Source organism: Canis lupus, chromosome 5 (genome assembly GCF_011100685.1).
Source record: "Canis lupus familiaris isolate Mischka breed German Shepherd chromosome 5, alternate assembly UU_Cfam_GSD_1.0, whole genome shotgun sequence".
NCBI classification, from domain to species: Eukaryota; Metazoa; Chordata; class Mammalia; order Carnivora; family Canidae; genus Canis; species Canis lupus.
The window spans coordinates 76,961,015-76,973,718 of NC_049226.1; the positions used below are offsets into that span (position 1 = coordinate 76,961,015).

The 12,704-nt window shown below is 48.3% G+C and overlaps 1 protein-coding gene across 3 annotated transcripts in view; it reads right to left on the reverse strand.

Moving 5' to 3' along the window:
- Positions 1–12,704, reverse strand: part of ST3GAL2 (ST3 beta-galactoside alpha-2,3-sialyltransferase 2) — a 50,697-nt gene that overhangs the window by 9,487 nt on the left and 28,506 nt on the right. For all 3 annotated transcript variants that reach the window (XM_038538378.1, XM_038538379.1, XM_038538377.1), the window contains exons 2-3: positions 5,880–7,257; positions 2,685–2,878 (exon numbers count right to left, since the gene is read on the reverse strand). In XM_038538378.1, coding sequence (XP_038394306.1) covers positions 2,685–2,878; positions 5,880–6,218 — 533 coding nt within the window. In that variant the 5' untranslated portion in view covers positions 6,219–7,257. The remainder of the gene's footprint in view (positions 1–2,684; positions 2,879–5,879; positions 7,258–12,704) is intronic.

A 12,704-nucleotide genomic window follows, 5' to 3' on the forward strand; every position in this document is an offset into this window, starting at 1 on the left:
GTTGGTGATACTCAAGTAGGCTGGGGTCTGGACTGGGCGGGAGCTGGGGTCAAGGTTCACACTGGTGAGTACCTAAGAAACAAACCTCATTTCACCTGACATGGAGAGGCCAAACTGGTCCCACAGATCAAAGGGCTACAAGTACCCCAGGTTGGCCTCTGAAGACAATCCACCTCCCTCATCTGCCTTTTCCACTGCATCTGCAGCCACAGTTGTGACAAAGTCCCTTCTTAGACCTTCCACCTTCCTTGGGTCCCTCCCACTTGTTGGGCAGGCACCAGATTTCAAAAGTCTAGGGATGAATGGAGAAAGAAGTCCAAAAAGATGTTTCAGAGCCTCCAAGGTAGAGGGTAGGAACAGGGCATGCTTTTGAGGACAGGATATTGCATTAAGGCTCTGATTCATTCTGGAGAAGCCAAGCCCTGGAAAGGGGCCAGAGCAGGATGGAGGATGAACTACATCTCCATAACTCAGGAGAAAAACATTCTAGGATTCTATCTGTTCCTGGTTGCCTCCACCCACCAAAGCACCTGAGAGCAAAGGCACAGGAAGGGTGGATGTGGATTCATGCTTAGGGTTTGATATCTGGTCACCTAGTCTCTTTGATTCATTCACATATTTATGGTGAGCCTACAATCTGCCAGGCACTTGTTTGAGGAGTTGTGGATCTATCTGCTGGCTGGCTGAGGCAGGACCAGCTCGACTTCATTTGGAGTTGCTAGCAGGGCTCAGAAGACATAGAGGAGGAGGCAGTTGGGGAGTGGCGTAGGCAAATATGGATAACAGCTGTCATCTCACTGTAACTCAGCTCAGTGGGGTTTTATGTTGGTCCTGTTTCCAGGGAGCAGGGAGGTCTCCTCACTGGTTCCAAACCAAGACATGCCTATAAGTAAAGAATCACCTCCAGTACCATCTAGCTCTTTGTACAGATCAGCAAAAAAACAAAACAAAACAAAACAAAAAAACAATTCAATCTGGGTCAGCCCTTCCACAAAACATAAATCAGGTACTATCCAGATGTCATAGTAGCCAAGCTTTTTTTGTCTGCTTCCACCCTGGAGCTTCTCAACCATCACCCACATGCATAATGAAAGCATCTACTTGGTACAGGTGGCAGGGCATGGATGGCAGGAGCTTCAGGCACTCAAGAGCATTTCTCTGGGCTTCTGGAATGTCCCAGGGCTGCACAGAAGTGATGAACGTCTCATTTCCCACTTTCTTGGCCACTGTGTCTGGATGGAGAGAGCTCCTTCTCCAGCAACCAGCTTGCCTCCCTCACATTCTGAAAGCCAGCAACTGGGCAGGGGGGAGGGGGGGGAGGGGGCGACTCTCAGGTGGCTCTGGGTTCCTGGATGGGGCCTAGCATCCCTCCTCTCCCCCACCCCTTACCATTCTCAACATGAAAAAGGTTTTTGCAAGGAACGGGTGAAAAGCCTCAGAGACATACGGCTGCCTTGGTGTTGCCATGGAAACAGCAACAGTTTCTAAGACAAAGCCCTTCCTTCTGCCTCCTGGGGAACCTGGTCTTTCTGCAATGCTCATCCTAAGAGATGGTTAGTGAAAACTGGGCGTTTTCAGCATCTTTACTCTCAAGGCTCTTCTTCCACCAAGGAGTGGGATGGAAGGATCCCTACTTTGGCATTTCCTGTCCCCAAGTCTAGGGAGGAAGTCAGAAAACACAGGTTCAGGAGCAGAATATGCAGCTCATGTTCAAGTTACAAGTCTACCACCTAGGGACACCTGGATAGCTCAGTTAGTTAAGCATCCCACTCTTGATCTCCGCTCAGGTCTTAATCTCAGAGTGGTGAATTCAAGCCCTGTGTTGGACTCCATGCTAGGTGTGGTGCCTACTTAAGAAAACAAAACAAAAACCAAGTCAAACATCTAGTCTCCAGGGATCCCTGGGTGGCTCAGCGGTTTAGCTCCTGCCTTCGGCCCAGGACGTGATCCTGGAATCCCGGGATCGAGTCCCATGTCAGGCTCCCTGCGTGGAGCCTGCTTCTCCCTCTGCCTCTGTCTCTGTTTGTCTCTCTGTGTCTCTCATAAATAAATAAATAAATGAATAAATTAAATTAATAAATAAAATCTTAAAAAAAGAAATCTAGTCCCCGCTCACCTCCAGGCTCATAGCTCTGTTTTTGTCTGAAATGAACGCCCTCCTAACTCCTCTGCTTCCCTCAGGCTGGGTACAGATGTCCATTAAATGAATATGCCCCCACACAATCTAAGCCTTATGAAATAAAGGTAGGAGACAGCAGCCCAGAGCAAGCTCTGCCCAGGACCTCTGCCTTCTCTGAGTCTGCCAGAAGGAAACATCTGTGGTTATTAAGCAAGACACTAGTGTGGGGCTCTCACTCCCGGCCCAGCACTGAGGGGACCCAGCAGGTGAAAGGACCGCTGCTGGGACTTTTCACCAGAAAACACCAGGAGTCTACTCCCAGCCCTTTTAGGAGTAGACTCCAGTTCAGAGCTAGAAACTGAGTGCTGGCCTCAAGCAAGAATGGTGTACAAATTCTGGCTCCCCATCTACCCAACAAATAAGCCTGAAACTCGGGCCTTTATCGAAGGTTCTGGTATCCGAGACAGCAGCGGCAACTCCTCCACTGCCAGACAAGACTAAGGAGGCCAGTCCCTCCCTCTGGAGGCCTGTCCTGGGCCCGTCCCTGCGGCTCCCCAGGGCTCACCTCATGATGAAGTTATGCCCATCCACATCTGGGCCGTAGCCAGAGCCCCGCAGGTTGCCTGAGTTCCCCACTACCGCACAGCGCCGGCACTGGTGGGGGTCCCGGAAACGGTAGGGGTTCTCGCCTGGTACTATCTGGAACAGCTTCTCCAGTACCTCGTTGGTGTTGTGTGACTTGAACTGGGGCTGCAGCATCTGTGGACGTGAGGGGAGAAGGAAGGAGGGGGGATTATGCAAACAGGGAGGAATTCCTGCCTGCTGCCCTCACCGTCCAGTCTCAGAGAGAGCAATTCTCTCTGAACAGTTGAGGATGTTCCCCTTTTCAACAATGGTACAACATCCCCTTCAAGACTGGTGCCCTGCTCATCAGGAGTACTCTAATGCACTAGAGGGGCTCAGGGGTCAAGTGTTTCTGCAAAGCAAAGAAACTTCTGGGCTTGTCAAGCCTCCAGAGGCCCCTGCTCTGCTGTACTCTCAGGGGAGCTATGAGTCAGTCATTTTGAGGTGCAGTTAGCAGAGAAAACCCTGTGAAGTTCAGGGGCTCATTCCAAACCAGCCTACAGAGGGCGCCGCTGGGACTCAGCCTGAGGGCCCAGAGTTACAAAAGCCTCATCTGAGGCAATATCCAGGGATAACTGGAGACACCCCCTGAGCCCTGGAGGACAGGAGGCGGGAAGGCAGTGAAATATAGGAATTCTTTCAAAGTCAGAATGGCTGGAATCAAACTGGTTCCCTGCTCTTCCCACCACCAGTGACCGCAAAAGACTGTGACAGGAAGCTGGGGCAGCCCTCAAATGCCTACGTGCCAGGCAAGCAAAGCTCAGGAGTGAAGAGGCAGATGGGGCTTATGGCAAACAGGAGGCCTCCTCAAAAACAAGTGACATCAGCCAATGTTGCCATGTGGTATTGTGAGCCCAAAAGGACCAAATTTTCCAGTTTTTTGAGAAGCTGAAAATATAGATTTCATGTGAAATATCCTGATTTCTAAGTGTTGGTAACTATTGCAAATATTTTTTAAATATTTACAAGGGCGCCTGGGTGGCTCAGGTGGTTGAGCAGCCAACTCTTGATTTCAGCTAAGGTTGTAATCTCAGGGTCCTGGGATCAAGCCCCACTTTGGGCTCTGTGCTTAGCACAGAATCTACTCCAGATTCTCTCTTTTCTCTCCCTCTACCCCACCCCTGTTTGAGTGTTCTTTCTCTCTAAATAAATAAAATCTTTAAAAAAATTTTTTTGGGGGGCAGCCTGGTGGCTCAGCGGTTTAGCGCTGCCTTCAGCCTGGTGCCTGATCTTGGGGACCTGGGATCTAGTTCCACGTCGGGCTCCCTGCATGAAGCCTGTTTCTCCCTCTGCCTGTGTCTCTGCCTCCGCCCCCACCCCCCATGAATAAATAAATAAAATCTTAAAAAAATTTTTTTTAATTTAAAAAAATTGAACAGACTGGACTTGATCCACAAGCCACAGATCAGTAAGGTAGAAACTAGGGTGTTAAAATGCTCTGTGGGGGGTGTCTGGGAGGCTCAGTCAGTTAAGCATCTGACTCTTGGTTTCTGCTTAGGTTGTGATCTCAGAGTTGTGAGGCTGAGCCCTATGTTGGCCCTGCAATGGGCATGGAGTCAGCTTGAGGGTTCTCTTTTCCCCTCTGCCCCTCCCCGCTTCTTCTCTTAAAAAAAAAAAAAAAAAAAAGGCATAAAAAGCTCTGTATTCTGAGCCATAACACAAGGATTATAACTAAGCAGGAGCTGATCAGGGGATACCATAAATGAAGGAGACCACATAGGCCTGCTTCTCTGCCTCTCCTCTGCACACAGGAAATCCCCTAAGAACAAGAACACAAACTGAGTGTGGAAGGGAAGCTTAGCTCTGACACAGGAATTTCTAAGTTCATAGCAAAAGAGGGTGGCTGTGAGGAGTGAGAGCAGTGGTTTCTGCTGTGTCTTGGTCAAGGAACATGCTTGGTGCTTAAACTGCCCTGAGTTCCATTTCTATGGGAAGAAGGAGGCTTGGCCTATCCATAGGTCTACATCTGCCTAGAGTCCTGTTCTGCTCTTGATGACCACTACAGAGACCCATAACCTTGGGCAAGCCCTGTGCACAATCTGAACCATGATTTTCCTCACAAAATGAAGGCTGTGACTATGATTAACAAGCAGAACCCTTCAAAAGCTCCAGGCTGTTACAGGATTGGCCTGTGGGGCTCCTGATGATCCTTGCTCTGTAGATCTCCCCATTCTTAGGGACTCAGACAGTGGGTCAGGAAGTGGGATCTGTAAATTATTCTGATAAGCCTGATCACAGGAGCTCATCCTTATTGCTTCTCTGAATGTGAGAAACAGGGGAGTCATCATCCTCCCCATATGCCAGCTGGGGAAACCAGGAGCCATGAGCTGCTTCCCAAGGCCGCCAGTGGGGAATGTAGGTAGCCTCTGGGCCCCTAGGCTAAGTACCAATGTTGTTCTACCTGACACGACTGGCAACCAGATGGCCTTGGCAGAGCCTGGGGTGTGATACTCCAGAGATGACAGGGATGGAAGGCCAATTAAAAGCAGCTGAAAGGGGACAGGATCCAAAAGGGCAGGGAGCCTTGAACACGCCTGTCCTGTCATCCCCTCCCCTTCATTTCCCTTATCACCCACAGGAATTGACAAAGTTTTCTTACCCTGACCCGGAAGAAAGTCTTTCCCAGCAATTGTAAAAAGTCAAATAAGTGGCCCTCATGGTGTTTAAAATTATTGTGAGCCAACGTTTACAAATTAGGATAGTACACACAAAACAGTGGACTTCTAGGTTCTCTTAAAGGGTCAGAAGACCCAGCAATGATAGGTCACATCCCTGAAAGAGCACCAGTTGCTGCAGCTGAGTGGCTCCCTTCTTTATAAAGGGCAGACCGACCTTTTCCCTGCCATAATCCTTACCTTTCACCATCTTCCTCCTTGGGGCCTATTTCTCCTAGTTACCTCCCTGGCTACTAGGTATTTCTGGTCTCCTTGACCCTACAGACACTAGAAAACAGTTCTCTCCTTCCAGGCCAAAGCTCATCCTGCCTTTCAGAATCTGTGACCCTAGTAGGTGGCTCTGGTCAAATGAACGTAATATTTTGTCAAGGCTCTGGAGGTTCAAATCCCAGCAGGGGCTTGAAGAGTGACTCCCAAACAGGGGCCAGCAAAGGGGAGGCAGGAGGGGCTGCAGCTCTCACCATCCACCACCTCTGGACATCTGGAGGCAGATCCATATTCTCTCGGGTCCACACAGGGGAAATGTTGCTGTTGAAGTGGCTGTCAAACCAGTCAGAGGCGCCAGTGTCACCCATGCAGCGGCGGCAGGCACAGCTCTTACCGGTGAGCCCCTCCTTGCTGAGGCGCTGCAGACCAGCATAGCCAGGCACCAGCTTCACCCGGTGGGTACCGCCCAGGGCCCCTGAGTCCAGGTAGGGCAAGGTGGCCATGCTGTGGTGGGAGTAGGTAAAGAGCAGTGACATGATGAACACCAGCAGGAAGGCCACAGAGAGGAACCACACCCGCAGGGAGCACTTCATGGTTTGGCGCCCCGGGGGGCTAGACCACCAGCCTGGTGGGCGGGTGGGTGTCACCGTGGCCACTCCCTTCCCAGCCCACTGATGGGCCCGCCACAGTGTAGCCTGCGTCTCCTGGCACCACGTGCAAAGGGCATAGGGGCACGTGCTGAGGAGGGAACAGAGGCAGGGGTCCCTTACCACACCCTCCCTCAATGTAAGGAGAAAGCACAGTAGGCAGGAGTGGCTCTCCTGTCCCTGAGTCACTCGGGTGCCAGCTTATGGCCTCATCGGGTCTCTCTGTCACTAGCTGGGCCACAGAGGCTCTGACTCTCCTAATGCCCTGGTGAGGGGGAGGTCAGTCCATCCCAGCTCTCTAGTCCCTTGGAGCTGCTGGCTGCCAGCTCTGGGGGCCCCACTCTTTGGTGGCTCGAAATGGTCCAGTCTGGAGCATTCGGGGTCCTTGTGGTTCATGAGCAGACACGGAGGCGGCCCCTCGTCCCCTGCAGTGGGGAAGCCCTCGAACCCCAATCACAGCAGAGAGCCCATGGGCTTCAAGTGGCCTGGATTCCATCCGAGAGTCGTCCCCACCTCAGCTGGCCCTCCTGGCCTACCCCCTCCACCAGAGGAGGAAACAAGGCCCCAGTCCTGAGAGGAGAAACCCAAGAAGCTCCACGGGTGTCGGAAGACTTTGCTGCAGAGACCAAGATCCTCCTGGCAGCAGGTTCTGCCCTTCTGCTTCCCATTCGAGGTGTTGGTCCCTTCTCCTGATGGTCACAGCCCCAAATGTGGTTGCTGAGGCGTTTGCGGTCCTCCAGGGCCTGGGAACAGCTGCTGCTCAGCAGGGACCTGCTTTGAATGCTGTCTGGGTCAGCTGAGCGTGTGCCGAGCTCCCTGCCAGGGCCTGGGCCTCCTTGGTGCCACTGGCCCAGCGTTGCAGGCAGGCTGCTATGCCCATCCCCACTCCCCTGAGGCCTGCTGTCCTGCTGTTAGCTCGTGCTAGCAGTAATCCCCTGGCAGGTTCCCCCTCACTCGTCAGGCGCCAGGCTGCCGCAGCATGACCCTAAAATTGCAGAAAGAAAAAGTAATGTGCAGATAAATTGCACACACACACACACACATGCTCTCTCCCAGCCCTGCCCCCACGTCCCAGAGAGGACAAAGCCAGCAGCAGAGGAGACGCCTATTTAACCAAAGGGTGGACGAAAGAAAGGGCTCTCCCCTTTACCCACCCATAGATAGCTCTCAGGGGCTGCAGAGGAAAAGATTAGCCTGCTCTCTCACTTATTAGCCAGAAAGTAAACAAGGACATAAAATGACTTCCTTGGAGTCCATGGCAAGTCACTGGCAGAACCAGGTTTAGAAAGTTCCTAGTGTAACTATGTAAGGTTAATTTCAGGTGAAACTGAAGAGAAAATGGTACAGAAGAAAAATCACAGGAGACTGAAGATATGGCTCCCTACCCTGGTGTTCTCTACCCTCTGAGTACCTGTGACAAGCTCTTCTGAGCAAGAGGTCATTGGGGGAGGACTGGGCCTCTGACCTGGGATTTGCCTTCTCCTCTCTTGACCCTCTATGGGCTCTAGATGAGGCATTTCTGGGTTAGTTCAGTTAACCATTAACAATCCTTCCAACTCTAGTATCAGGGAGAGATCCTGTCAGGATACAGAAGTGCTGGGCTCAGTGCCCCCACCACACAGCCATCTGGACAGCTGCCTTCGTCTATATGTTACAGATGAAATGAATGCCAGAGCCCCTGGGGCACGGACAATCTGAGGCCTTGTGCTGCCCTGGTGGGCAAGAATAGGGAGAAAAGCTAGCAGTTTGGGGATGGGCCCTGAGAAAAGGAGTCTGAATCCATGCCCTGTGCAAGGGAGCCTGGGTAAGAGTCAGGCACAAGGCTGAGAGCAGAGGCCCTGGGCCTTGGCTCCATGCCACGGGGATCACTTAAACCTGGCCACCTGCCTGTCCCCACCAGCTCTTCTTCAAATCCTGCTAGCCCTGGTTCTGACCAGTCCTGGGGCCTCAAGGCCCCTTGCTGACAGCTCAAGCTCCAGCCAGCCTTTCCAGAGTCCTCTGGCTGCTGCTCCTCTGAGACTGTGTTCAAGAACCTCAGCTGCCCCCTCCACACATGGCAGCTCAAATTTCTGGAGCCAAGCCAAACCACAAAGCCATCAGGGAATGGAACTAGCATGTTCCAATAAGGAAAACATTAACTGGGTGGGGAAATAATGTTCGCAGAAGTAAAGGAACTTGCCTAAGGTCACAATCTTGTGAGTAGAGGTGAGATCTGTGTCCAGGTCTATCTGGTTCCAAAGGCTGTGACTGGCCAGGGCACAGAAAAAGGCCTGTGAATTCTTTCAACTACCAAAGGGCTCTGGGACAAGTGACAAGGAGACATGGAAGCTGGTTCCCAAGGTCACGAGTAAAGCTTCCCTCTCACCCAGGACATCTGGCTCTAATTCCCAGGGGCTCCAGGAACACTGGCTCCAATGTACTTTACTTCTGATGTTTTATTGCACCCATTTGGAAGGCCAGACTCCAAGGCATGGCCTTTTGCTGATTGTCTGTAAATAGGAAGCCAGGTCATTGTCCCTTCCCATTCTCCCTTTGCCCCTTTCCACACCCAACATTTAAGTGAAAGAATTTGAGGTTTTACAGGTGTTGCTCCCAACATCCTGGGGCCTGGGAGCACCAACCTTGAGGGGAGTGGCCCAGGGAGGCATGACTTTCCAAGGGGCCTCTCCACAAAGACCTGGTTTCTGATGGACAGCCCACTGTGGCCACTGAAAGCAGGGGCTGGGCAGAAGCCAGTACGGAGAGGTCTCCCCCGATGGGGAAGTCAGTAACTCTTTGGGATTCTAACTCAATAAAGGAAGCACCTGAGGTAACAGGCTGCTTTGTGGGGGAGAGGAAAAGCTCTAGCTTCAACAAGGTGTTTGGGAAGAGCAGAGAAGTAGAGTAACCAGGAAAGCCCCTGCTTTGTGAACTCCATGGCCAGGAGCCTGAGTGGCTCAACATGAGTTGGGGGCAAAGACACAAGGAAGAACTGTTGCCGAGACCAAGAAACATCAGAGACCCTTAGACATGCACCTCAAACCCCAGAAGTCACCCAGTGCTGACCCTGTGAAGTGCTTTCATGCACCTTGTTTCCTCCAGTGGAATTCCTGTGCCCTCCAATTGCCCACTGCCTAATTCTGATTTCTCCCCTCACAGCTGCCCTGATCATTCACATTAAGTCCATGCATACACACATCAATATATAAAAATTGAAGGGAGGACACGCACTCTGGTACCACAAAGGGAATCAGATCAGGCTTCTGGTGCTACCTGGCTGCTGGGGAGTTGTTTGTTCATTCCACAGATATTTAATAGACCAGCGGTGGGCCACAGGGACAGTGTGGGACAGGACACACCCATCCTGTCCTCACAGAGCTTCTGTCTAGGTGCAAATACAAAGGGAAATTATAAAGACCCCTGAGAGAAAACAAAGAGTGCAAAAAGAATAAGAAGGAAGCAAGCCTGACCTGTTAAAACAGAGAACAAGAAGACCCGTGAAGCAGGAGATGGTGGCGAGGGTGGCGGAGAGGAAAGCAGAGCCAGCCACAGAGAGCTTTGAAGGGATTAGGATTTATTATGAAGCTGATGGCAGGGTTTTTGTTTTGTTTTGTTTTGTTTGATGGCAGGGTTTTGAAGAGGGCTGTGTCATGACCTGATTTACATCTTAAAATGGAGGAATTTTTGTTTTAATTCCAGTATAGTTAATATACAGTGTTACACTAGTTTTGGGTGTACAAAATAGTGAGTCAACACTTCTATACATCACCCCATGGTCATCAGGGCAAGTGCCTTCCTTAATCCCCATCACCTGTTTCACACATCCCTCCACCCACCTCCCCTCTGGTAACCATCTGTTTGTTCTCCACAGCTAAGAGTCTGTTTCTTAGTTTGTCTTTTTTCTTTGCTCATTTATTTTGCTTTTTAAATTCCACATATGAGTGAGATCATGTGGTATTTGTCTTTATCTGACTTATTTCACTTAGCATTATACTCTCTAGCTGTATCCACATTGTTGCAAATGGCAAGGCTGCATGCTTTTTTATGGGTGAATAATATTCCTTTTTGGGTGAATAATATTCCGCTTTTTTATATATACATATATCACATCTTTTGTATACATTCATCAATGGATGCTTGGGCTGCTTCCACAATTTGCCTATTTTAAATAATGCTGTGATAAACATAGGAATGCTTGTATCCCTTTGAATAAAAACACTATTTTATATTCTTTGGGTAAATACCTAGTAGTGTGATTGCTGGATCATAGGGTAGTTCTATTTTTAATTTTTTGAGGAACCTTCATACTGTTTTCCACAGTGGCTGCACCAGTTTGCATTTCTACCAAGTGCACGAGGGTTCCTTTTTCTCCACATCTTCGCCAACACTTGTTGTTTCTTGTGTTTTTGGTTGTAGCCATTCTGACAGGTGTGAGGGGATAGCTCATTGTGATTTTGATTAGCATTTCCCTGATGATGAGTGATGCTGATCATCTTTTCATGTATCTATTGGCTATCTGGATGCCTTCTTTAGAGGAATGTCTGTTCATGTCTTCTGCCCATTTTTTAATTGAATTATTTGTTTTTTGGGTTTTGATTTGTATAAATTCTTTATATATTTTGGTACTAACCCCTTTATTGGATATGTTATTTACAAATACCTTTTTCTATTCCACAGGCTGTCTTTTAGTTTTGCTGATTGTTTCCTTCATTGTGCAGAAGCTTTTTATTTTGATATTGTCTCAATAGTTTTCTTTTAAAGATTTTATTTATGTATTCATGAGAGAAATAGAGAGAGAGAGAGGCAGAGGCAGAGACACAAGCAGGCCCCATGCCGGAAACCCAACATGGGACTCAATCCGGGGTCTCCAGGATCACACCTTGGGCTGAAGGCGGCGCTAAACCCCTGAGCCACCCAGGCTGCCTGTGTCCCAGTAGTTTATTTTTGCTTTTATTTCCCTTCCCTCAGGAGACATATATAGAAAAATGCTGCTATGGCCAATGTCACAGATATTACTTACTGCCTGTGCTCTCTTCTAGGACTTTTATGGGAAAATAACAAAAAATAACAGTACCCAGAGTTGGGAGAAGATATGGAGTATTAACACTCACACACCACTGTTGGGACAATAAATTGGTACAATGCTTTGGAAAATAATTTGGCATTACTTAAAGACAGACATAAGTATATCCCAGTGGTGTTTTATGCTTTTTAAAAGAGAAATTAAAAACCATCTTTCTCACAAAAGGCATAGTTGGGAATAGAATGTGAGAGTAGAAAGTTCCCCTTGCTGTCTGGGCTAATTTATTTTATGACTTCCTTTGCGTGGACATCCTCAGAGATTAATCCTCCTCAGATTTGGGTGTGGGAATGAATGGCTTTCTCACTGAAAGGCTGAATACTTAGAATCATTAACAAATCCAGTGAGTTCAGTCTGCTTGTAATTTTAAGCAGATTTAAAGCTTAAGGTGAACTCTGACAACAGGTTAAGTATAGGGTTTCATTTTTTCCCCTGAAATCTCACCCCCACTTGGGACAGTTTTTTTTCCACTGGAATTTAATTCACATGTAATATAATGTAGAGATCTTTCAATGTAAACTTGATGAATTTTTACCTATGTGTACATCCGTAGAACCACCCATCAGAAAACACAGAGCATCCCGATCACTGCAGAGTCAGTTCCCTTGTACTCCTTGCTAGTCAATATCCAGCAATCCACCACTTTTCTGAGTTTTGTCACCATACATTACATTCACTTGCTCTTGAAATTCATATAAACACTTATTATGTACATTCTTGTGTGTCTGGCTTCTTTTGTTCAGTGCAGTGTTTTGGAGACTCGTCTATATTGTATCTGTCTATAGTCTGTTCTTTTCCACGTTTGGACATTTGAGTTGCTTCCAACTTGGAGTTGTTATGAATAAAATTGCCCTAAACTTCTTGTATAAGTCTTTTTGTGGACACTACTCTTATTTCTCTTGGGTAAATACCTGGGAGTGGAAATACTGGGTAGGTATATGCTAAACTTTACTAGAAATTACCAAATAGTTTTCCAAAGTGATTTTAGCATCTTACATTTCCACCAGTAATGTACAACATGTTGTTCCATTTGTTCCATGTCTGTGAATTTTTCTATTTTTTAAAAGCTTAGGCCTTCCTAATAGGTATATAATCAACTCTAGTATTTCTACTACCAGGTACATATGGATATGTACACCAAGAGACATACGAGGATGTTCAATGGATAAGAGCTGAAAACTGCAGACAGAAAAAAATGAATGAACTCTAGTTTCAGACATCAATAGGGATGAATGTAACCAAAAAAACTATTATATTGAGCAAAAAAAGTAAGTCAAGGATAAACGTCAATAGTAGGAGTTCACTCAAAAGTTAGAAAGCTTGCAAAGCTAAATGTATGCCTCCACATATAGAAAATAAAACAGTACATAAGA